The sequence below is a fragment of the Myxine glutinosa genome, chromosome 1 (genome assembly GCF_964187855.1).
Source record: "Myxine glutinosa chromosome 1, kmMyxGlut1.1, whole genome shotgun sequence".
NCBI classification, from domain to species: domain Eukaryota; kingdom Metazoa; phylum Chordata; class Myxini; order Myxiniformes; family Myxinidae; genus Myxine; species Myxine glutinosa.
In genome coordinates this window covers 196,628,034-196,652,517 of record NC_136261.1, presented here as the reverse complement: position 1 = coordinate 196,652,517, position 24,484 = coordinate 196,628,034, and the positions used below count along the sequence as shown (strand labels likewise).

Here is a 24,484-nt window from a genome sequence, read left to right as displayed (position 1 = left end):
GTGAATGAGCCCTGGCAGAAGTTCTGGTAGACATGTGGACTAGTTTCTCGGAGCGCCACCATATCTCGCACATGAACAGGCAACCATCTGGCATAGTTAGTGTGATCCATGGAAAAAAAACTAGGATACTAGTTGTGCTGTGGACTCCACATAGAGCTTGAAGTTTGAAGAGCTAAGAGAGAACTTGGAATGCTGGCATCTGCGAAAGTCCCATCAAAACAATAATTCCCTTGAAAGATTTGTCTTCTCACTATCTGTGCTGCCCTGGCCAAGTTAATAGCTGCAGCATCGAAGTCGCTTTCGCAAGCTCTCTTCAGAGCATCCCCAACATCAGTGTCAAAAGCTAGCATCACATCATTACCGTTTTTACTGGCTGACAGGGATGGACAGTATGACAGTAAGCTGTCTTTCAAACGTGTGGAATTCACATTCACATCCTCTCCAACACCAAGGTCTATCAGTCGGTCTTTGTCGATGTTCACTAAATCTGATAACCTAAAGACAGTGGCAAGACCCTGCTCACACTTCCGTGCCTCTTCAATGTAAGACAATAATTCAGCAAAGGCAATGCTACGACACCGTTGATCCTCTTCCCTGTCTGCTTTGTTCGATTGATGACCTAAGAACACTTTAGAGGCACGGTTGTAAAGTGCACTTAGACACCGCTTATGATACCTCGCCTCAATAGCCACCATATCTTCTCCAGCAAGTTTTCTTAGCAAGTGAGTGTCTTTCAGCATTACCACATAGTGTCGGACATTTTCGTCTAAACCAAATGTAGAAGCCCTATGGAGTCCAGCATCTCCACCCAGTCCATCACAAAAGAAACAAGTTGGTTCTGATTGCTCACTAATGTGCGACAGATTGATGAGACGATGTGTTTTCACTGGACTACCTCCCTGCTGTGTTTCTGATCCATCTAATGTCTGCTTCTTGGCAGAGGCATACCTATCAATTTTGGAGACAGAAAGTTTACTTCTGCAGGACTTATGCCATGATGCAGTGTTCGATATCAATGTCATTTTAATGCCATTGCCGTCATCAATGCGATCGAGGTCGATCTTGAATGGATCGTAGCCCTTTTCCTGTGCTAACTTCAGCTGACCATCCAACAACTTGTAGCTCACATCAGCATCCAAGCGTGTGCCCCTCTTTGGCTGTTGAAGCGATTCTGATGTCGTCTCTTGACAAAGGACACATAGACTCCAGTCAGTTGATGGGATGTCTGGTGGATCATCATGGCTCCCATTAGGGCGAGGTTGAACCAGGGTGAACTTCTTGGACATTTTCTCAATCTGAAAGAAAGAAATAGGGCTTGAAAATAAATAAATAATTCATACATAAAATAAAAGTGACATAATGGACATGTATTACACAGATAAAGGATTATTATTATTATTGATTAGATTGTGATTCGATAAACTAATTAAATAATGGCAATCGAACGCTGTGGCAGACACGTCTTACATGGCATACTATAGTATCGAAACATTACATTTGGTGCTACATGTAGTATGGACCTATACAATAATTGTTTTCCTGAGGGGAGTTCCAGTGTCTTACCCCATGTAACTTTGATTAATTAATACCATTCCATTGTTATCAGAGACCAATAAAACAATGTGCATCACTTGGAATTGAAATTTTACCTAAAATACTGTTCCGGACCGCGGTTTAAGATGTTATATTTGCCGAGCGGAGGCTCCGCGACCGAACAGTTATTCCCCGACTAACACCCGATTCACCCAGACGTTGGCCAAATCGCGCTATGCTAAATCAATGATAGAAAGGACACGACGACTGGGATAGATGAAAGGACGCAAGGGGTACAGTTCTCAAGACCTCCGGAGGAGGGTATAATTACAGTGGTGGAGAAAAGGGGGTAGATTACAAGGCAGAGTGAGGTAAAGACACAGAAGAGATGGGCACTTTAATACAATCTTATCTAGTCCCGGACAGACCACGGACAAGGTAGACTCACACGGGGATTTGATGGCGGGAATGGGCAGGTCGGTCGATGGCACAAGGTGCACCTTGGCTCGGGGACAGGATAAAGCACGGTTCAAAAGATGCAGCGAGGTCTCACAGCGCTCGGAGGTGGTCTTGCTTGCTCCAAGCTCAGCGCGCATCTGACGTCACCTCCCTCTCACTGCGCATGCTCAGCGGGGAGTGACACGCCCTCGGCTGGTTGGTTCTGCCCCACTGGGGCCGGTCCGCCGCTTCCATTGGGTGCGGGGGTTACCGGGCTCCGCCCTTGACGAGGAGCCGACAGGGAGCCCCTGTTTGGTAACCCCGTCGAGCACATGTCCGATGGCGGCTCGTTGGGAAGGCCTGGTGCCCTCCCACCACTTCTACCAAGCCGGAGTGAGGACGTGCACTCCCTGCGCTCGTTGTTGTTGTTGTTGTTGTTGAACTGTGAGGAAGAGCTGTGGGGAGGTATTGGGAGGTCCTAAACTTCCTAACGGTGCCATACAATCACATTCTGGTGCAACGAAGGGTCAGAATTAATGGAAACGAATCCTTAACTGACATAGACTAAGAATAACTAGCAAGATGTCCTATAGTTGTCTTACATGAGATGCGGTGAACCTGGGTGCGACATTTAATGGGGGAAATAGGGGGAGGTCGGGTCTACAGAGTGTTGTTTACAGAAAATGGGACTAGGGAATGGGGGATTGGGGAGAGTTGGGAAGTATTGAGGAAATAGGGGAATATTTACAAGCGGATATGGATGGATGCAAATCCCATATCCGCAACAATACTATGAGATTCAAGGAAAATGGAAACACCATGGCGGCCATCTTGAAATTAAAGATGATGGATGCCAATCTTTATGCAATTGATCCCATTGGATTCAGAGACCATGAAAACATGGGGTAAGACAATGGAACTGTGGTGTTATCGCTCATAGTATAGAAGTTATTGAGGGAAATAGGTCACAGAGGGCGGTCATGTTGAAATTCAATATGGCGGCCACCAGGGGTTCTGAATTTTTGGGCACCCCTCAGGAAAACAATTGTATAGGTCCATACTATATCTGTGCCAAATTTGGTGCTTTCCTGAAAAAATGAACGATGCTTCCTCTTAACTGACTAACTAACAGGACCATCTACGAATGAGTGGTTCTTTATGCTTGTTTTGTGATGTTTTGATTAAGTGGAATGATGTCACTAATTGTTACTCATTTAAATCGCTTTGTAATTAAAAACATCGTAAACATAAATGATGCTGGTTAACTCTGCTCTTCCTAACATAAATCAATCTTGGCACCCTATTATCCAAGGGAAGATAAGAGAAAAAGTGAAAAAATAAAAATAACGCATACACGTGTGTGTGTGTGTGTGTGTATATATGTATATATATATATATAAGCAGAGCGGGGGAGAAGGGCCTTGGTAAGAGAGGTGACCAAGAACCTGATGGTCACTCTGGCTGAGCTCCAGAGATCCTGTGTGGAGATGGGAGAAACTTCCAGAAGAACAACCATCACTGCAACACCCCACCAATCTGGGCTTTATGGCAGAGTGGCCAGACGGAAGCCAAACAGTTCAATCTTGGATTCATCAGAACACAGAATCTTGTTTCTCACAGTCTGAGAGTCCTTTACGTGCTTTTTTTTGCAAACTCCAAGCGGGCTTTCATGTGTTTCACTGAGGAGAAGCTTCCGTCTGGCCACTCTGCCATAAAGCCCAGATCGGTAGAGTGTTGCAGTGATGGTTGTTCTGACCATCGGGTTCTTGGTCACCTCTCTTACCAAGGCCCTTCTCCCCCGATTGCTCAGTTTGGCCGAGTGGTCAGCTCTAAGAAGAGTCCTGGTTGTTCCAAACTTCTTCCATTTAAGAATTATGGAGGCCATTGTGCTCTTGGGAACCTTCAATACAGCAGAAATTTTTTGTAGGCTTCCCCAGATCTGTGCCTCGACACAATCCTGTCTCTGAGCTCTGCAGGCAGTTCCTTCGACCTCATGGTTTAGTTTTTGCTCTGATATGCATTGTCAGCTGTGAGACCTTATATAGACAGGTGTGTGCATTTCCAAATCATGTCCATTCAATTGAATTTACCACAGGTGGACTCCAATCAAGGTGTAGAAACATCTCAAAGATGATCAAGAGAAATGGGAGGCACCTGAGCTAAATTTCAAGTGTCATAGCAAATGGTCTGAATACTTATGTAAATGTGATATTTCAGTTTTTTCTTTTTAATAAATTTGCAAAACTTACTAAAATCCTGTTTTCTCTTTGTCATTATGGGGTATTGAGTGTAGATTGATGAGGGAAAAAATGAATTTAAACGATTTCAGCATGAGGCTTGAACATAACAAAATGTGAAAAAAGTGAAGGGGTCTGAATACTTTCTGAATGCACTGTATGTTGAGGAATCTTTCAGGGAGACAGCCTTTCACCCCTCCTGTTTTGCCTGGCCCTGGGTCCACTCATTGATGAGCAAAGACATGGATATACCCTGACATCAAATAAAACAATACCCAAAGAGACAAAAAGGTGACACATCTACTCCACATGGATGATTTAATAGGACGAAACGACGAAAAATTGGCAGAACAACTCAAATTGGTAAAATAGTACTCCTACGACATTCATATGGAATTTGGCCTGGATTCATGCTGAATGAATATATATATATATATTCGTTATATACAGCACGTTATTTATTTGTTACTTATTTATTGTTATTTATTATTATTTGTTTATATATTGTTGTTATTTATTTATTTATTTATTATTATTTGTTTATATTATATTATTTATACTTATTTATTGTTATATATTGTTATTTATTTGTTACATTACAGAATTATTATTTGGCACGTTATATACGTTACAACGAATATGTATATTGCAAGTGTGTCAAGGGCACATTGATACAAGGTAGACCAATAAAAATGTACAAAATAACAGTTGAGAACGTCACAAACTTCCCTTATTGAAACGTAGGTGGATATTTTGAGACCTGGGACGACTCTGTTCCACCTTTGGACACAGGCATATGGAGAAAACGACCAATAACACACCTGCGTACACAGACACACACACACACACACACACGAGTGAGTACACACCTTTGTTTTCAGTTAATATGGCATTGCTGATGTACTCGTGATGAAGTTGGATTATCGTGGAGGTTACGGCATGATCAGCATTGTCAGTTGTCTGAAAGTGAAGTGTGTGGGATCCGATCCTTCAGAGTTTTGTCCAACCCTCGTCCTTGACAGAGCTTAGAAAATATCATCGAACTATTCGATGATTATGATTATGATTATGATGATGATTATGATGATTATGATTATGATGATGATGAGTTGTCGCGTTCGACAAATCTCTTTCCTTCGTTGGTGTGCTCACGAAGCATTGTGTGTTGTACGATGGCGTATAGTCCAATGCGGGACCCACAGCATCTACCATAAACATCGCAGGTATCGACTGGTCCTTGTGGACATGAACGTTGGCAGGTTTTCCTTTCTTGCCTCCGCTGTCTCTCGATAGAAAGTCTCCCACATTCAAAGTGGTCCAGGCCTTTGTGGCAAATGTTATGCCAAGCTGACCTGTTTGTGGCCTGATGTTCCCAGGTGACAACTGGAATGGCACAAGCCTTGAGTGTAGACTTAAGGAGTCCATGTAGGGCTTTCTTTGTCCACCACATAACCGTTTACCAAATTTAAGTTGCCCATAGCACTCTTGGGATTATATGGGCTTCCATATAATCACAAATTAAGGAGTTGTTGTGTGTTGTGTGGTGTCCTGACCAGTTGTGTGGTGTCCTGACCAGCTAAGCTGGTTTTGCATCAGGAAATACTCAATTCCTTAGATACGACAGCGGTTTAGGTTTAAGGTGTTAGGTATTGTCTCGCCAGGTGATGCCAATAATCTTTACGAAGGCATCGCATATATTAATTGATCAAGGCATTTGCTATGGCGACGATAGGGTGTCCAAGATTCGCATCCATACAGGAGTGTCGATAAGCCAATGGTGCGATAGACACTGATCTTGGTGTCCAGGCGAATATCACGTTCATGTCAGTGGCAATGTGTCGATGTTCCAAAGGACACACGTGCCTTACCGAGTCTTGATGTTACTTCGTCGTCAATCATTGCATTTCCCGACAGGACACCTCAATGGTAGCAGAACTTATCTACAACTGTGAGTGGCGTGTCATCGATAGTAATAGATGGAATACCATAAGCACCTTCTGGCATTGGCCGAAGCATAGCCTCGGTTTTCTTGAGGCTAATTGTAAGGCCATAGCCATGAGCAGATTGCACAAAGAAGTTAATAATAAATTGCATATCTTCGAGATTATGGCTGAAGAGTGTGCTGGCATCTGCTAAAAATAGATCACGGAGCAACATTTCCGTGATTCTGGACTTGCCTTCAGATGCTGCAAATTGAAGACAACCGTCGGTGCAATCTTCAAAGGCACAATGAAGCATAGAGGACAACAGAATGCTAAATAATAGGGGAGCTAAGACACAGCCTTGCTTTGTGCCGTTGGTAACAGGAAATGATTCAGAAGTGCATCCATTGTCCCTCACAAGAGCAACTATGCCGTTGTAGAAGGATCTGATGATGTTGATCAACTTGGTGGGACAGTTGACTTTGTACAGTAAGGCCTTCTCTACTGATCTTCCACAGGTCCACAGGCCTTCTCTACTGACCAGATGAAACGCTTTCATAAGGTCAATGAAAACCATATATAGATCGCAATGTTGTTCTCTGCTCTTTTCCTGAAGTTGACAAACAAAGAACATCACATCGGTCGTGCCATGTCCAGCACGAAAGCCACATTGGCTTTCCGAGGTGATGCTGTTGACAATTGTTGAAGACATGCGATTACGAATGATGTGGGCAAGTATTTTCCCCAGCAATAGATAGACACATGACCTATCACCTTTTTATTTGTACAGGGGGAACAATTGTGGCATCTTTGAAGACCGGGGGTACTGACTCCTCACTCCAGATGGTATTGTAGAGTTGGGTCAGTTGGGTGAGGAGGTTGGCACCACCAAACTTGAAAACCTCAGAGGTCACCAGCAGCCTTTCCAGATGAAATCTCTTCTCTGGTGGTCTCTATTTTAGTCAGAGGGAGGGCAAGGTCTTCTAATTATAGGCCGCTGGGGAAGAAGGTCAATGGCCGCATCTGAGATGGAGGGGCAATTGAGGACACTCTTGGAGTGTTCAGCGTAGTGCTCCAGGATATTGTTTGAATCTGTGATAAGGTGTGGTCATCTGAGTTATGGAGTGCGGCAATACCACGAGAAGATGGTCCATAGACTGCCTTTAGACCAGCATAGAAGTGCTTGAAATTCCTTGTATCGGCTGCTTCCTAAATTTCTTCCAATCTTTCTGCCCACCGGCTGTCGTTCATGGAACGTAGTCTTGACTGTGCGAGTCTCCCAAGTTGCAGGTCAGAGGAATGTTTGTTGGCTGAGCCTCTGTCATCAATCCAGCAAAGATGAGCTGCACACATGTAAACTGTTGATCTGGGAGGCGTTCTCTTAGAACCAGTCGTTGAGTATGCCTAACGAAACAGAGTCAGAAGCTGCCGTGAAGGTGATGTCTTGTAAAATGGCCCATCCCACTTCAGCATTGGCAGTAGGTAGATTAAACTGTTCCAAGGTGCCATTGGGATGATGCTTGACCTCATTTGCTATTCAATAAACCCTTACAAGAAACTTCAACGTAGGAGGATGCCATTTGGCCCATCAAGCTGCGCAATGTTTGCCAACCTACGGTTGCTTATCTGTGCTCTTTCATTTTAAATACTGAGCGTCAATCAATGAAACGGCATGTACCATTTTTGAAGTCTTTGGTATAACTTTGGGAACCGTGAACCTCCCAGACTCGGGATGGATCCCCCACCATTGCCCCATATAGTCTGGTTAATCTCATCTCTATGGCAAATAGGGTTTGGCTTGATTCCTTTTCTTCTTCAACTTGTTTCTTTTTTCCTTGAAAAGTAGCACGAGTGTCTCGTTTATTGGTCACATGAAGGATGATGCGTAAGTGAAAGAGGAAGTTGGGTGTGTTTGTTTAGGCCTTTCATTACTGTTCTAGCTCTATCCATTGAAAACTATTCATATTTCCAATCCTATTTACCAATGCAAGCCAAACTTTAGTTGTTATGTCGAATTATTGTTTGTCATTTTGATTTTCAGGTTTTAGTTGGTTTTTTTTGCTTCATTGTCATCGTCTTTTTATTGCTATTAGTGCAAACTGTACATTGAGAAGATAATGGTGAGAATGCGATTCGAACTTGTACTTGGTTGGACCTCAATCCCATAAATAAATAAAAATGTCAAAAATGTTAAACCGCAGTGTGTGGAGTGGCCAAACGAGTTTATCCGCTATCATTCCTTTATTCAAATATTTAATGTATTTCATAGTTTAGCTTTGTCTCTCATCTGATCTTTCTTATTGCATGTGGGATGAATCCGAATGTGTTGGGCATTCATCAGGAAAGCCTTTAAATGTAGACCTTACATTCTCATAGTTTAATTCCTCTGTTGTTTGGATTTTCGTTCTTTAAATGAAATCTTGGATTTTGATTATTTTCACTGCTTTGAGATGCAGCACAAACAGGCAGGTTTACTTGAATGATCTTTCAGTTATCCCCACGCTTTAAAAAATAAAAAAGCAATGGGGGGAAATTGTAATCGGCTCATTTGTCCGGCATCACTCTACATCCTAAATGGTTGTGCAGAAATATTAACTTGGTAGATATGATCACCACACGGCACAAACGTGCAAGAGCAGTATCATTTTGATTCTGCCTACTTGGGAGGGGTCAAAAGGTCAAATACCAAAAATGCAATTACGGGCACATTTATAAACATTGTTTGACATTAAACTTTGTGGAAGAAATCAACATTTAAAATACTAGGGCATGCCCGTACTATATATATATCTAAAATTATATCCCCCCCCCCTCTATTTACATGAAATGGTTTGGTCCGGTGGCAATCCCCCCCCCCTCTATTTACATGAAATGGTTTGGTCCATTCGCAAAGCCAAAGCGAACGGCTTGCGAGTACGGTGACAATCCCCCCCCCCCTCTATTTACATGAAATGGTTTGGTCCAAAGCGAACGGCTTGCGAGTACGGTGACAATCCCCCCCCTCTATTTACATGAAATGGTTTGGTCCAAAGCGAACGGCTTGCGGAGTTTGGTAAAGAAATCGCCATAGCTCGGTAACTACTTGTCCGATTAATATGAAACCTTGAAAAGGCACATCCTCGGGTCCCCAGCAATATACCTGGCAAGTTTAAAGTATATCGGACCCGTGGTTGTCGAGAAACAGCGGTCACAGACAAACATACAAACATACAAACATACACACAGAGATTACTGGAATTATAGATAGATTTAACGCATTAAATTCTTAACGATTTTTGGGGGGATTTGACCCCCAGTTCATGCCCTAAGAGGTGGGGACGTAGGGTCAAATGAGTCAGAACAAAAAAAAAATTTAACTCAAAATTTGATGTTGGGTGATTCCTGTTGGAGCTCTCTTCAATCTTTCAACTTTTCTTTCGGTGGGAAGCGTGGGGAATTGGGAAGTCGTGACATCAACTTCATTCTAGTTTATTTTATTTTTATTCCTTGATTAAGTTTTATGATGGAGGGTTTGCTTTTCAATAAGGTTTAACCATTGAATTGAAACGTATTTTGTACCATTTTAATTTGTAATTGCCATCACCGAAGGTGGACGGAGGTTATGTTTTCACCCTCTTTGTTTGTCTGGTTGTCTGGTTGGGGGCAGTATATCTCAAAAGGTTAAGGACAGATTTGGACAAAACTTGGTGGACTGATGGGTTGGGTGTGTGACAAGAATAGATTTTGGTGAAGATTGGGATCAAGATCTGGATACTAGAATTTTAAGTGATTCTTCACCGTTCAGAGGTGTATCAGCCAAAAACGATATATATATATATATATAGCATGATTTTTCAAAAGGTTGTGGACGGATTATGACAAAACTTGGTGGATGAGTTGGTTAGGTGACTAGAATAACCCATTTACACTTAGGCCGGATCTGGTTCCAGACCTGAACCAGTCAGTGGGATAGAAAACTTAAACTGTTCAGCCTGGCAGAGGTATGCACTCTACCGAGTGCTGTTCTCTTGTTTCTGTAATGCTGAAAAGGCTCATTGCTGACTTTTTTAATTTTCTGTGAAATAGGGTTATATTTTCCACCTGTCAAACAGTTTGAAGGTAGAGATAAATCCTGTTTATCTGTAGCCTGTCGAGACCTATAGAGATATATCTGAAATAAATTGGAAAATTATTTTCAAAGACTTTGTTGTTGCCTCGACTTTTGGAACGGGGAACTCCTCTAATTTTGGAACCGTATTAGTCGCTGCAGTGTGATTCTTCAAAGTGTGTGCTTTCCTTTGGTTGGATATTAAACTGGGCATCCCATTTGCTAGTGTCAGTTGGTGATGTTAAATATCACATGGTATCCTTCGGCGAGCCACCGCTGGCACTCTGAACAAGTTCCAAATTCCTGCCCTAGCAACTACTGGGAAGGCCACGGCAAACCACCTGGCAAGACCCTTTGCAAGAAACTACTTTGGCAGCACTGACGAGTATGGTACATCAGAATTAGTCGCTGTCCAAAATGGTGTTGATTAAGCCATCACCATATTGCACTTCTTACCAGAGAATTAAGGTGCAGATTTAATGGCCTAATCATATAAAGGTACTTTGCTGGTTTGTAGGTGGTTCTGGGGGAGGGTGTGGGTTGTTGTGGTGAAATCTCCCTGTTAAACAGGTTAAATACATCATTACTATTGTGGATTAGTATTACCACCAACCAAAGCCACTGCCCAAAAGCTCTTGCTCACAAACAAAATACTTAACACAAACATGCACAACACCACCAAACGCTGGCTGGCCAACTACCTTTCATGCAGACAGTCATTTGTAAATTTTATCCGCAGGTCATGACACACATGATTCTTTTCAAATGGAGTACCTCAAGACTCGGTCCTCTCCCCCACACTCTTTAATCTGTTCATGCACGACATTCCACAACTACCCGAGAACGTACAAATAGCCTCGTATGTGGACGATATAACCAACACTGCCACAGCACAACTTCAACCCTTCCTCAGCACCCTACAGACCTGGCTCACCATCCACAGACTAAAAGTAGCCCATCACAAACTTTAAAAAAGCATGCACACCCAGGACGAACACACTTTGGGCACTCACAGGCACAGACTTCGGACACCACAAAAAAACAACATCACAAACATACAAACGGTACATTAGATCAATCATGAACTATTCCAACTCATCTTGGGCCTCCAGCCTATCAAACACACATTTCAACACCCTGCAGGCCATACAAAACAAAGCCCTTCACGTCATCACAGGTTGCAAATTAATAACACCCATCGAGCACCTACACACAGAAGTAAAAATGATAAAAATCAAAGACCACCTAGACACGAGAGGTTGACATTTCCTTGCAATGGCAAATGCCAACCCAATCACCCATGCCACTGCATGTACAACCACCCACAGGCCCCGACACATTAAAACTACACCATAAAGACACGACAGTGACATCCTTCATAACATCTCCCCACCGAACAACGGAAACTACAAAACACATCCACACCCACATTACCATAAATGCAATAAACAACCTGGGGCCCAAACGCTATCTTGGGCACAAAACCCCCACCCATCGATGACATATAGAAATTACTCCCCAGGTTTGATCGTGTTCACCTTTCACACCTTCGCTGTGGACACCAGCCACAACTTTTACATGACAAACATCGACTCGATGACACCACCGGCGACACCTGCAACCACTGCCAAGCCACTCCACACACAATAAAACATATGGAAGACTGCGCAATCCTGGCTTCATGTAGGCAAGAGCACAACATCTTGGATGTAAGGGATCTTTGGGTCGCTCCTGTAAGATCGATCGGTTATCTCCGTGCCGCTGGTTTGTTCAACCAGAAATGACTGTGGTCAGCACAACAACAACAACAACAAAAACAACAACAACCACTACCCCTCTTCCCTATATCATATTGATTTTCCCATAGAACTGCCTTTGGGATTCAGATCCAAGTTCAACAGACAACAAACAAGTTCAACAGTCTCTGCTCACCTTCACTCCTTCATTCCTCTTTTCTCCTGCCTCTGGAACAAACTCCCTCACTCTTCAATCCCACTCCTCCCTCCAGGTCTTTAAAACAGCTGTTCACCACCATGAACAGCTGTTCTACATTTAAAAAAAATATCTCTTGTCTTCCCCCATCCTAAACCTTGATCTTTTCTACCCCTGCTAATTTCATCCCAGATCCACTTTTTTGGGGGGAAATTCCGACTTCTTTCCTGGAAGTCCTTGCAGTGTCCTTGTCCTCTCCTCTCCCTGCTCTCAAATGTTCTGATTGTGTGCTTCCCCTTCTCTCCCCATCTTGTCTACCGCTCCCCTTATTATATGTTTTGTGTGTCTGTTTGATTTTTTGTGTGATAAAAGTTAGCTCTTTCACGAGCCTCGATCCTGTATACAAAAAAAAAAAGAAGTGATTTCAAAGCATATGCACATTTCATGCTGTGAGTTATTACCATCATTATTTTTGTTCGTTTTATATTCTCATGGATGTTGTGATGTAAGTTGTTGTACCAGCTATCCTTTTCTTTGTTCTATTTTGTTTTATTATCCTGGTGCTTTGCTTGACATTTTACAGAATTGTATGTTATTTTTGTGCAACAGGCAAGGTGGTGGGGTCGATGAAAGTGACGACCAGCACTGCAACGTTGGAAAGACCTGAGGGACACGCAGTCCAAATGAATTGTGCATATGAAACAGATTCTGAAAACATGCAAGCGCTGGACATCGAATGGTTGCTCGTCGATGCACCGAAGCCGGTAATACTGGCATTCTTAAAGAGACCACTTCATTATTGTTATCTTAAGGTTTATTGGTTTTGTTCGTATTGAGAGAAACTCAAAGATATTGAGATTTCAAAAACTTCCAGGCATGTAATTGCTATGTTAAGGATGTGCTAGATTGAGATGATTTGTAGTCTCGCACGAGACATGATTTGTAGTCAAGTTCCCCACCTCTCACCCTCGTGATCCCCTTCACTTCCCTCCCTTAATCTACCCAGTATTTGTCCAAATGTGATTGTTGAAATAATTGTCCCAAATTTAAGTGAAGTTATGACCCTTTGTTTACAATATTATTTCGATGCATCCTCCATGCATTAGTATCCATGGTCCCACTGAGCATGCTCTGTGATGCATATCTTGCTGTTCCACAAAATAAGAAGATGTTTGTTTACATGTGAGATACAGGACTGTGCAGAAGTCTTAGGCCACAAATTCCATGCATTCTGCAGGTTCCCATAATTCGTTTTTTATTTTGGTCGTTTTCTAAATGTACGTGCTCAATATTTTCATTCGTTCTGTCAACTTTCATTTACTTGCATATCTTGGCATTGTTTCTGGATTGTTTTTTTTCCTAGCATTTTGAAATGCTAAATAACCGCATCAAGTTCTTGTAGGAAATCCTAAATTGGAGTCTGAACATAAACTCTCTGAAATATACAACTAAAATTCCACATAATGTACCTCCCACAGGTTGTGATGTTGACTGACGGACAGGTATTTACACCATTAGAAGGCCAGAATAGTCGTTATAACTTCACCGGAAACTATCTGAGTGGGGATGCATCGATCATGATAAGCTCTACTAAAACGTCTGACAGTGGCAAATACATCTGCAAGGTGAAGAAGCATGGAGATATCAGCAGTGTGGACGTGAAGCTGACTGTACTTGGTAAGATTCCTCCATCAATGTTACTTCCTTATTGACAAACCAATTTGTGGTACAAATTATATTATCACTAAATCCAACATTAGTTCATTTTTTTGGTTTGTCTCTTTGTTTCTTGATAATCGGGTAAGTTTAAAAACAATAGTGAGGGTGGATTGGTTGGAGTGAATGACTAAGAATAAGAAGAACCACCTTTGGAGGCCATTTTCCCCGCAGAGCAGGGATTGGCCTTTTTTGGGCACCGTGGTCCCCTTTTTTGAGGCTGAAGAGGCTACGCTCCAACGCGAGTCGAAAGAATTGACGCGACCAAAGACGGAATTCGTCCGAGTTGCTTTATTGAAACCAAACAGCTCAGGTATTCTGACAAGCCCGTTTTTCGGGCAACAATATATATACACATTTATGTCGGGAAGTTTGCCCGGCAAAAGCTATACCGGGCATGCCCGGGTATCAAGGGCGAGCCTTGGAAAGGCGAGTCTGGACCTGCCCGGGCGTGTTTGGCTGCGGCCTGGCAAGTCGAGGCTGGGCGTGCCCGGGCGCTCTGGGCGAGCACTGGAAAGGCGATAGCGGGCATGCCCGGGCGCTCTGGGCGAGCCCTGGAAAGGCGATAGCGGGCATGCCCGGACGCTTTGGGCGAGCCCTGGAAAGGCGAGAGCGGGCATGCCCGGGCGCTCTGGGCGAGCCCTGGAAAGGCGATAGCGGGCATGCCCGGACGCTTTGGGCGAGCCCTGGAAAGGCGAGAGCGGGCATGCCCGGACGCTCTGGGCGAGCCCTGGAAAGGCGATAGCGGGCATGCCCGGACGCTCTGGGCGAGCCCTGGAAAGGCGAGACCGGGCATGCCCGGGAAAGACGAGACCGGGCGTGCCCGGGAACAGTGAGTCCGGGCATGCCCGGGAGAGGCGCGTCTGGCCGTGTTCTGGCCGGTGCAAGGCGATTATGTACATCCAGCGGTAACCGCTACAAGGCAATGTTTTATGGCCGGATGCTCTTCCTGCCGCCAACCCTGTTAGTCGCCTCTTGCGACACACAGGGAATTAGCAGTGAACTGGTACTCATTTGCCGACCTCGGAAGGATGACAGGCTGAGTGGAGTGAATGACTATTAATAATAAAATTGCCTCATTCAAACATTTGAGAAAATTATTTTGCTTGGTCCATGAATCATGATCCTTTCACTGAAACGATGTATTCCTCATTTTTGTACTACAGATAAGTACAAAACAGCCGTGGTAGATGGATCACTTATCAGACATTTGCAAATTTGAGATGCAATTCTTCCGTATCAAAAATGATACCACTCATTTCTTTGCAATTGAGCCTTGGTCTCAACAGAAATATGAAAATATATGGCGACAGTTTTTCTTTCTCACACTAAGTATGAAGCAAATTGGTAAAATACCAGAGAAAGATTTGTGGTTTGGTGGTGGACAAGTTGGGTGTGATAAATTCGATTTTTGTTCAGGTCTGGCTGCAGAACCAGCCTATCAGTGGGATACAAAATGTAAACTGTTCAGCCTGGCAGAGGTGTGCTCGCTCACCCATGAACCATCTGGCATGGGTTTGAATCTTGACACGGTGGTGTTTCGCATGCATGATGCGGCATCAAATGTGTGCGCCATCCATCAAAAGGATGTTGAACCTGAGGAGACGTCTGCCAGCACTAGTTATTGGTGGGCATCAAGATTCTTGATGGAGAGGAATGGAAGCCGAGGATCAATGTTATCTGAATTCAGCCCAAGAGCCAACTTAAGGAGAAAAGGAAAGATCCAACAGAATCTTATGTGTAGCGCAGTTGAATTATTGCTATCACCCTGAACAAATTCCAAATTCCTCCTTTAACTTGTAGGAGGCACACCATCACTGGCACAGCCGCGTTCCTAGCAATGATGCAAACCAGCAGCCATGCATGCACTGCACACGAATGAGTGAACGACCAGAAAATCTGAAGATTCGTCTGAGAAACTGCGGTATTCGTGGAATGACAGGATAGTACAGATCAGCAGCTTGTCGAGCTGGGAAGCAAATTCATGCAAGTAGGTGGATGCAAGTAGGTCAGTTCATCCCTTAATAATTTTTATCACAGTGTACTGAAACAGAGATCTCAAAACAAAAATATGGAACAAAGTGATATACGGTGAGAAAACAAAGGAAACGTTAGATCGTCTTACAGGTGATTCTTGAGAATATTACTTGGGTAATTTGTTTTTCCATTTTTTCCCCTGACAAATAATCAAAAAGCACATATTAATTGTAAAATACTCAAAATAAGGTGGAGAGACATATGATGGAACCAGGATGAGTCAGATTGAAGGATTGATGATCTGGTACAACATTGGAAAACAAGTGGAGTGAAGTTATCAATGGACTGGGACGCAATGGTATGTTAGAGACTGTGGCACTGACAGAGAAAACAAGAGGTTACAGGTCTGTGAGGACATCTGGGTCAGGTGGATTGCAGAAGTGAAGAGGGTGAATGGAAGGATGATTGATGAACTGAGGAAGCAAATTGGCATGTGCAGATGAGCTTGACGGGAAGATTGGTACAAAGCTGGCTGAAGTAGGCTGGACAGTGAAGTGTGAAATGTGAGTGCAAGAAGAGAGAAAGGTCGAGAAAGTGGATAGATTGAGGGAGCAAAGCATGAGGAAAAGAGGTAGGCCATGGCTGAGATGGGGAGATTGTGTGAGGGAGGTGGAGGGATATCATGTTCAAGGCAGGACAGGAGCTTGGTACCATTCAGCCTCATTCCTTAAAGGGAAGAGAACAAGAAGAACGAAGTGAAGAAGAATAAAAAATATGAAGTTTCACAATTTCACCACTGTGGCTTTCATTCACTGTTTGTTATTGTGAATGTGGAAGTGGTCTATTTCTCTCAATTTGTCACCGTATGTTAGACTTCAATTATTTCGTTTAAAGTTGCTTTATATGCATTGTCATATAAAGTTACATTTAAAATTGTCATTACCTCCGCCATCGAAAGTGGACGGAGGTTATGTTTTCTTTCCTGTCTGTGTGTCTGCTTGTCTCTGAACAGGATATCTCAAAAAGTTAGACAGATTCAGACGAAATTTGGTGGACAGGCTATGTGTGTGATGAGGACAAATTGATTATATTTTGATGAAGATCGTAATCCGGGTCTGGATATCATAATTTTGAAGTCATTCTTCACCATTGAGAGATAGTGCCAAAAACGATTTATAACACAATATCTCAAAAGGTTGTGGAAGTATTCGGACGAAACTTGGTGGACAGGTTTGGTGTGTGACGAGGAAGAAAAACTCGATTTTAGTGAAAATCCGAATCCGGATACGATAGTTTATTAATTTTTTTAAGTGATTCTTCACCAATGAGAGATGGGGCCAAAATGATGCGCTAACGATACTCCGGAGAAGTGCGTATGTGTTTGCATGATGTTTCAAAAGGTTATGACGAGTTGGTTAGGTGACAAGAACAAACCGATTTGATTTTGTTTCAGGTTCGAATGCAGATCCGGCCCATCAGTGGGATAGAAAACGGAAACTATTCAGCCTGGTGAAGGTATGCGCTTGTGCTGCCTTTTCTCGGAAAATTATTTGAGTGGGTTTGGGGGGGGGGGCATTTGGGGTGTGGGGGTAAAATTTATTCTCTCTACCGTACTGTCCAAAAAAGAAAGGAATAGGAACGAAAAATAAAAAAACGAAGAAAGCAATAGGAACAACAGGAACAATCCAGTGAGCAGATAGTAAGAACAGCAGCTGGATGTCGCAAATGACACTCCAAGTTGCTAACGTTTTTCCAAGATGGAAAAGGTAAATATTACATCGGAATATCTCCGGATCGCTTGCAATCAAGTCTAAAGCAACATAATAGACAATGAAAATAATATCTGAAAATATAAAATTGAGGAGGAAACAATTGAGATGGAAGGCCTGTGGTCATACGCTCTCCCACTGGGAACAGCTCGACAACAACAAACAACAACAGGCATTTTAAGGCCATTTTCCCTGCTAGAGCGGGGGTTAGCCTTGCAGGCCCCATGACAATCTTCTCCATTTTGCCCTATTTTCTACATCTCCCCTTGCCAGCATTTCTTCCCCCACCACCTTTAGCCAAGTCTTTCTCGGTCTTCCCCATCCTCTACTTCCTTCTACATTCATTTCCATCACTCTTCTCAATCAGTCACTTTCATCCTTCCTCAACACATGACCAAACCATCTCAACCTGTTTCTCTTCACAGCATCCATCACAGGCTCTATTGCCATCATCTTTCGCAATTCATCATTGGTCTTCCTCTCTCTCAATGATACTCTGCACATCCACCAAACCATTCGCATTTCTACCCTTTCCAGCCTTCGTTGCTGCTCTACGTTCATTACCCATGTCTCGCTCCCATAAATCAAAACACATCTCACACATGCAGCATACACCTTTCCCTTCAGCTTCAACGACACTCTTCTCCTTGTCAGCACGCCACTCAGTTCCCGAAACTTCTTCGATGCACATCTCATTCGAGCAACCGTTGCCGAGTCTGATCCACCTTCTCCATTCAGCATGTCTCCGAGGTAGCAAAATGTTTTCACACCTTCCAGCTTCATGCCGTCTCCAAGATCCAACTCAACATTTCCTCCATCTGCAGCTCCCCCTGTGCATACCTTACACTTGAATGTAGCTGCCACACTGGTTAATGACCCTCTCAGACCACTACATTTTTGATGAACCCACTCAGTGCACATTGTACATTGAATGGATTTCACTCCGACACCCTTCCTGCACACAGCACACGGCCACTTCCCAGTTCTTTCCACCTCACCACATGCTTTGCCACTTGGCATCACCTTCGTCTTTCTGATATTCACCGTCAGACCTTTTGTCTCCATACATTCCTTCCACTTGTTCATCTTCTCCTTCAGTCCATCCATACTCTCCACAATCAACACCAGATCATCTGCGTACAACAACTCCCACGTTAAACCCTCCTTTACGTTCCGAGCCAGCACCTCCATCACAGCTACGAATAGTAGTGGACTTAGCACCGACCCATGATGAACTCCCACCTTCACCTCAAACTCACCACTGTTCCCGTCCTTTGTCCTTGCAGCTGTGTGCGCTCTCTCGTACATTGCCGTCACTACTCTGATCAACTATTCCTCCACTCCTAACTTCCTCAATGCCCATGTCACTACTTCGCGGGGAATCCTTTTGAATGCTTTCTCCAGATCAACAAACCCAATTAGAAACTTCTTCCTCTTCTCCATGTACTTCTCCTGCAACTGCCTTACAATAAAAAGCATGTCTGTCGTTCGTCTTCCTGGCATAAATCCAAACTGCATTTCGTTGATCTTCACTTTCTTCCTTATCCTCCTCTCCAACACCCTTTCCAATACCTTCATTCCATGCTCCAATAACTTTCTCGCTCGACTTGAGCCACAGTCCAGAGGGTCACCTTTCCCCTTGCGTAGAGGGACCAGGGTACTCGGTTCCCAATCCACTGGAATGCGGCCTTCTTTCACCACCAGATTACAGATCTCTGTCATTCTCTTCACACCCCAACTTCCTGCTGCCTTCAACATATCTCCCACAACTTCCGTCGGCCCTCCTGCTTTTCTGCTCTTCATTGCTTTTATCACTTCCTCAACCTCCTTCTCAGTTATCTTCCCTGCCAGTCCTAAAACTGGGTTACTCTCTATGTTGCCATCCCATACATTCTCTGAATTCAACAGCATTTTCATATATCTCTTCCATCTTCCTTTAATTCCATCTGGGTCCTCAATGATTTGTCCCACTTCATCCTTCAAGCAACTCACCCCCATCACATCGCACCTCTCTTTTGCTATCTGTGTTGCAATCCTGAATACCGCTCTCTGACCCTCTCCTGAATCCAAGCGTTCTCTGAACATTTTCCTACATGCCTCCTGCGCCTTTGCTACCTCTTTCTTTGCAGCCTTCTTGGCTGCCTTATAACTTTCATGCTCTGTCTGTTCTGCCCCCGTACGCTTCGCCTTCTGCCACGCCTTGAACTTCTTCCTCTTCTCATCAATCCTCTTTCAAACTTAATCATCCCACCACCATGTTTCCGAATGCCTCGGTTGTCTTTTTGTCCAACCACATACCTCACCAATGGCTCCCAACAGACTATCTTTCATTGACATCCAACCACTTTCAAGCTCAACCACATCATCCTCTACCATACTCAGTCTCTCTTTTAATGCCTCCCTCACTGTCACCTCTTTCAACCTCCACACCTTTATTCTCGGTCAGTCATTCTTGGAAACAGCTCTATATGGTACATATTTACATAGATAATTTGCATACCTCCCACCCTTTCAGAACTCCTGGAGGGGGGTAAACTAAATAACGATTATCTTTGTCTTTTGAGTTATGATGGATTCTTTGTTCTCCTGGCAAGTTTGGTTAAGGTTGGAGAGCGAAAGACCAAATGTGTCGACCAAAACAGACACAAAACTATAACGGCACTCTCTAGGGAGCATACCTCCTCCAGACTGAACAGTTTATGTTTTGTATCCCACTGATAGGCCAGATCTGGATCCAGACCAACACCAAAACCTAATCGGCTTGTTCTTGTCGCCTAAACATCTCATCCACCTATTTCTGGCACAGGTTGGCCACAACCTTTTGAAATATCATGCTATACTTGGTGTCCCCACTTATCGTAGTCCCGGTTAAGGTTAAAGTTTTTTTCCGAAACAACATCTATACTAATTAGATACCAAGGCTTCACAGAACGTCATGATTATTTTCCTATAACTCGCTATTATTTCATAGTTTATATAAATATCATGAAAGCCTTCAGTGTTACTATGAAATTGAAAAAGAAAAGAAGAGGCACAGCTGCAAGTTGTCAACCATTGATGCTTTTTTTCGGGAGGGAGAAAAATGGTCATCTCAACAGCCAGCAGAAGCCTTCACTCACAACAATAGGGAGAACCCTCCAGATCTCAGTGATTCACCACCAGTAGGGAAACTGTCCAGTGGGGAAAATTCTTCATGTCACGTGGATAGTATGTGGGTAGAATGCTTTCTCTCATGTCACATGGGGATAATGCTTTCCCTCGTGTAATGTGTTTAGAATGTGGGGAGAATGCTTTCCCTTGTCACGTGGAGATAATGCTTTCCCTCGCGTCATGTGGGGAGAATGATTTCCCTCGTGTCACATGGAGAGAATGCTTTCGCTTGCGTCACGTAGGGAGAATGCTTTCCCTTGCGTCACATGGGGAGAATTCTTTCCCTCGTGTCACGTGGGGGAATGCTTTACCTCGCGTCACGTGGAGATAATGCTTTCCCTCTGTGACATGGAGATAATGCTTTCCCTCTGTGACGGGGAGATAATGCTTTCCCTCTGTGACGTGGAGAGAATGCTTTCCCTCACGCCACGTGGGGAGAATGCTTTCCCTCACGCCACGTGGGGAGAATGCTTTCCTTCGCGTCACGTGGAGAGAATGCTTTCCCTCGCGCCACGTGGGGAGAATGCTTTCCCTCGCGCCACGTGGGGAGAATGCTTTCCCTCACATCACGTGGGGAGAATGCTTTCCCTCGCGTCATGTGGGGAGAATGCTTTCCCTCGCATCACGTGGGGAGAATGCTTTCCCTCTGTGACGGGGAGATAATGCTTTCCTTCGCGTCACTTGGGGAGAATGCTTTCCCTCGCGTCACGTGGGGGAATGCTTTACCTCGCGTCACGTGGAGATGATGCTTTATCTCTGATAATGCTTTATCTTTATCAATGATCCTCTGTGACATGGAGATAATGCTTTCCCTCTGTGACGGGGAGATAATGCTTTCCCTCTGTGACGTGGGGAGAATGCTTTCCCTCGCGTCACATGGAGATAATGCTTTCCCTCTGTGACGTGGGGAAAATGCTTTCCCTCGTGTCACATGGCGATTAATGCTTTCCCTCACATCACGTGAAGATAATGCTTTCCTTCGCGTGATGTGGGGAGAATGCTTTCCCTCGCGTCACTTGGGGAGAATGCTTTCCCTCGCATCACGTGGAGAGAATGCTTTCCCTTTCGCCACATGGGGAGAATGCTTTCCCTCGCATGACGTGGGGAGAATGCTTTCCCTCTGTGATGGGGAGATAATGCTTTCCCTCACGTCACGTGGGGAGAATGCTTTCCCTCGCGTCACGTGGGGGAATACTTTACCTCGCGTCACGTGGAGATAATGCTTTCCCTCTGTGACATGGAGATAATGCTTTCCCTCTGTGACGGGGAGATAATGCTTTCCCTCTGTGACGTGGGGAGAATGCTTCCCTCACGTCACATGGAGATAATGCTTTCCCTCTGTGACGTGGGGAGAATGCTTTCCCTCGCGTCACATGGCGATAATGCTTTCCCTCTCATCATGTGGAGATAATGCTTTCCTTCGCGTGACGTGGGGAGAATGCTTTCCCTCGCGTCACTTGGGGAGAATGCTTTCCCTCGTGTCATGTGGGGAGAATGCTTTCCCTCGCGTCATGTGGAGAGAATGCTTTCCCTCACGTCACATGGAGATAATGCTTTCCCTCTGTGACGTGTGGAGAATGCTTTCCCTCGCGTCACATGGAGATAATGCTTTCCGTCTGTGACGTGGGGAGAATGCTTTCCCTCGCGTCACATGGCGATAATGCTTTCCCTCGCTTCACGTGGAGATAATGCTTTCCTTCGCGTGACGTGGGGAGAATGCTTTCCCTCGCGTCACTTGGGGAGAATGCTTTCCCTCGCATGACGTGGAGAGAATGCTTTCCCTCGCGCCACGTGGGGAGAATGCTTTCCCTCGCGTCACGTGGGGAGAAAGCTTTCCCTCGCGTCACGTGGGGAGAAAGCTTTCCCTCGTGTCACGTGGGGAGAAAGCTTTCCCTCGCGTCACGTGGGGAGAAAGCTTTCCCTCGCGTCACGTGGGGAGAAAGCTTTCCCTCGCGTCACGTGGGGAGAAAGCTTTCCCTCGCGTCACGTGGGGAGAAAGCTTTCCATCGCGTCACGTGGGGAGAAAGCTTTCCCTCGCGTCACGTGGGGAGAAAGCTTTCCCTCGCGTCACGTGGGGAGAAAGCTTTCCCTCGCGTCACGTGGGGAGAAAGCTTTCCCTCGCGTCACGTGGGGAGAAAGCTTTCCCTCGCGTCACGTGGGGAGAAAGCTTTCCCTCGCGTCACGTGGGGAGAAAGCTTTCCCTCGCGTCACGTGGGGAGAAAGCTTTCCCTCGCGTCACGTGGGGAGAAAGCTTTCCCTCGCGTCACGTGGGGAGAATGCTTTCCCTTGCGTCACGTGGGGAGAATGCTTTCCCTTGCGTCACGTGGGGAGAATGCTTTCCCTTGCGTCACGTGGGGAGAATGCTTTCCCTTGCGTCACGTGGGGAGAATGCTTTCCCTCGCGCACGTGGGGAGAATGCTTTCCCTCGCGTCACGTGGGGAGAATGCTTTCCCTCTGTGATGGGGAGATAATGCTTTCCCTCGCGTCATGTGGGGAGAATGCTTTCCCTTACGTCACGTGGGGAGAATGCCATGTGAAATGGCGAAAGAGTGGTGAAGTGAAGTCTGTCTTAACGAGGTGTGAATGGGTAATTAACTCTCGAGGTTCAATTTCCTGCATTTAGCACTTATCAGGTGGTATGATCAAAAAAGTTCAAAAACGTCGTGTTTATGTGATTGGATCTAACGATCAAAGATGAAATATGATTATAAAGTATCATGTTCGTGAACGGATGTTCAACTGGAGAGTGTAAAGTCCCCAATTGGGATCACCAAACCACCAGTAATGTAACGCGTTAATCATGGAGTGCCAACCCTGCTCGGTTTGGTGGTTTCAATCGGTCATCCGTGGTTGATTTGCAACCCACTGGACCGCGGAGTTATCCGTGGCTGGTGGCCTCAGGTCCAGAGGTCATTGAGCAGGTCCGAGGAGCCCTCTCCTGGTAGCCCTTGAACCCCAGTATTGTAACAATATTAGACAAGCCCTCAAGTGCTAAATTGCACTCATGTGCCGGTCTGCCCATGCTAACACAGAGCGGTGTGCCATGTGGAGCCGTTTTGTTGTCCAGTATTAATTATGTTCCAAAATCTCATATAAATCCATTAATACTCCTCTCTCCAAGTAATTAATTGCTCATTCAAAGTTTTCATAAAATGTATAAAATCAAGCACATGGAAAACCGTTTGATAATCCTTTGTGAGGGTGACAGTCGATATGCTGTCCCTCCCCCTCTTTCGAAAGTGGGGGGAGGGGACATTCCCTCTCCCCTCCACCCATCCCCAACCGATCAACGGCCATGAGGTCGGGAGAAGGAGCGGTGGTGGTGGGGGTGAGGGGGGAAGAGGGGGATTCATTAGAAAGAACTGTCATGGCCTGCAAAGCAAAATATAAAGTAGTTTTTCTCTTTATTTCCTAATTTGAACATTTGAGTGGTTTTGCAATGGAATCATTCAAAAATAGATTAACGTTGCTTAATTACAAAGTATTAAAATTCCATTGCTTGGCTTGTGCCCCTTTATTTCAGAATTTTAAAAAATCTCATCCTGTGTGCCCACTTCTCTTCAACCCAGTGAAACCCATTCCAATATGCTCCTTGGAAGGTGGACAACCCAGTATCAACGATGACGTGAAAATGAAATGCAATGCAGATATTGGAACTCCAGAAATATCTTACACCTGGACCCGGTTGAACTCCATGTCGACGCTACCGATTGCAAGTAGGTA

The 24,484-nt window shown here is 44.6% G+C and overlaps 1 protein-coding gene across 2 annotated transcripts in view; it reads left to right on the top strand.

The window, feature by feature from the left end:
- The window catches only part of LOC137432771 (V-set and immunoglobulin domain-containing protein 2), a 34,169-nt gene that overhangs the window by 3,035 nt on the left and 6,650 nt on the right, over nt 1-24,484 (top strand). For both annotated transcript variants that reach the window (XM_068124970.2, XM_068124977.2), the window contains exons 2-4: nt 12,759-12,913; nt 13,628-13,826; nt 24,331-24,477. In XM_068124970.2, coding sequence (XP_067981071.2) covers nt 12,759-12,913; nt 13,628-13,826; nt 24,331-24,477 — 501 coding nt within the window. The remainder of the gene's footprint in view (nt 1-12,758; nt 12,914-13,627; nt 13,827-24,330; nt 24,478-24,484) is intronic.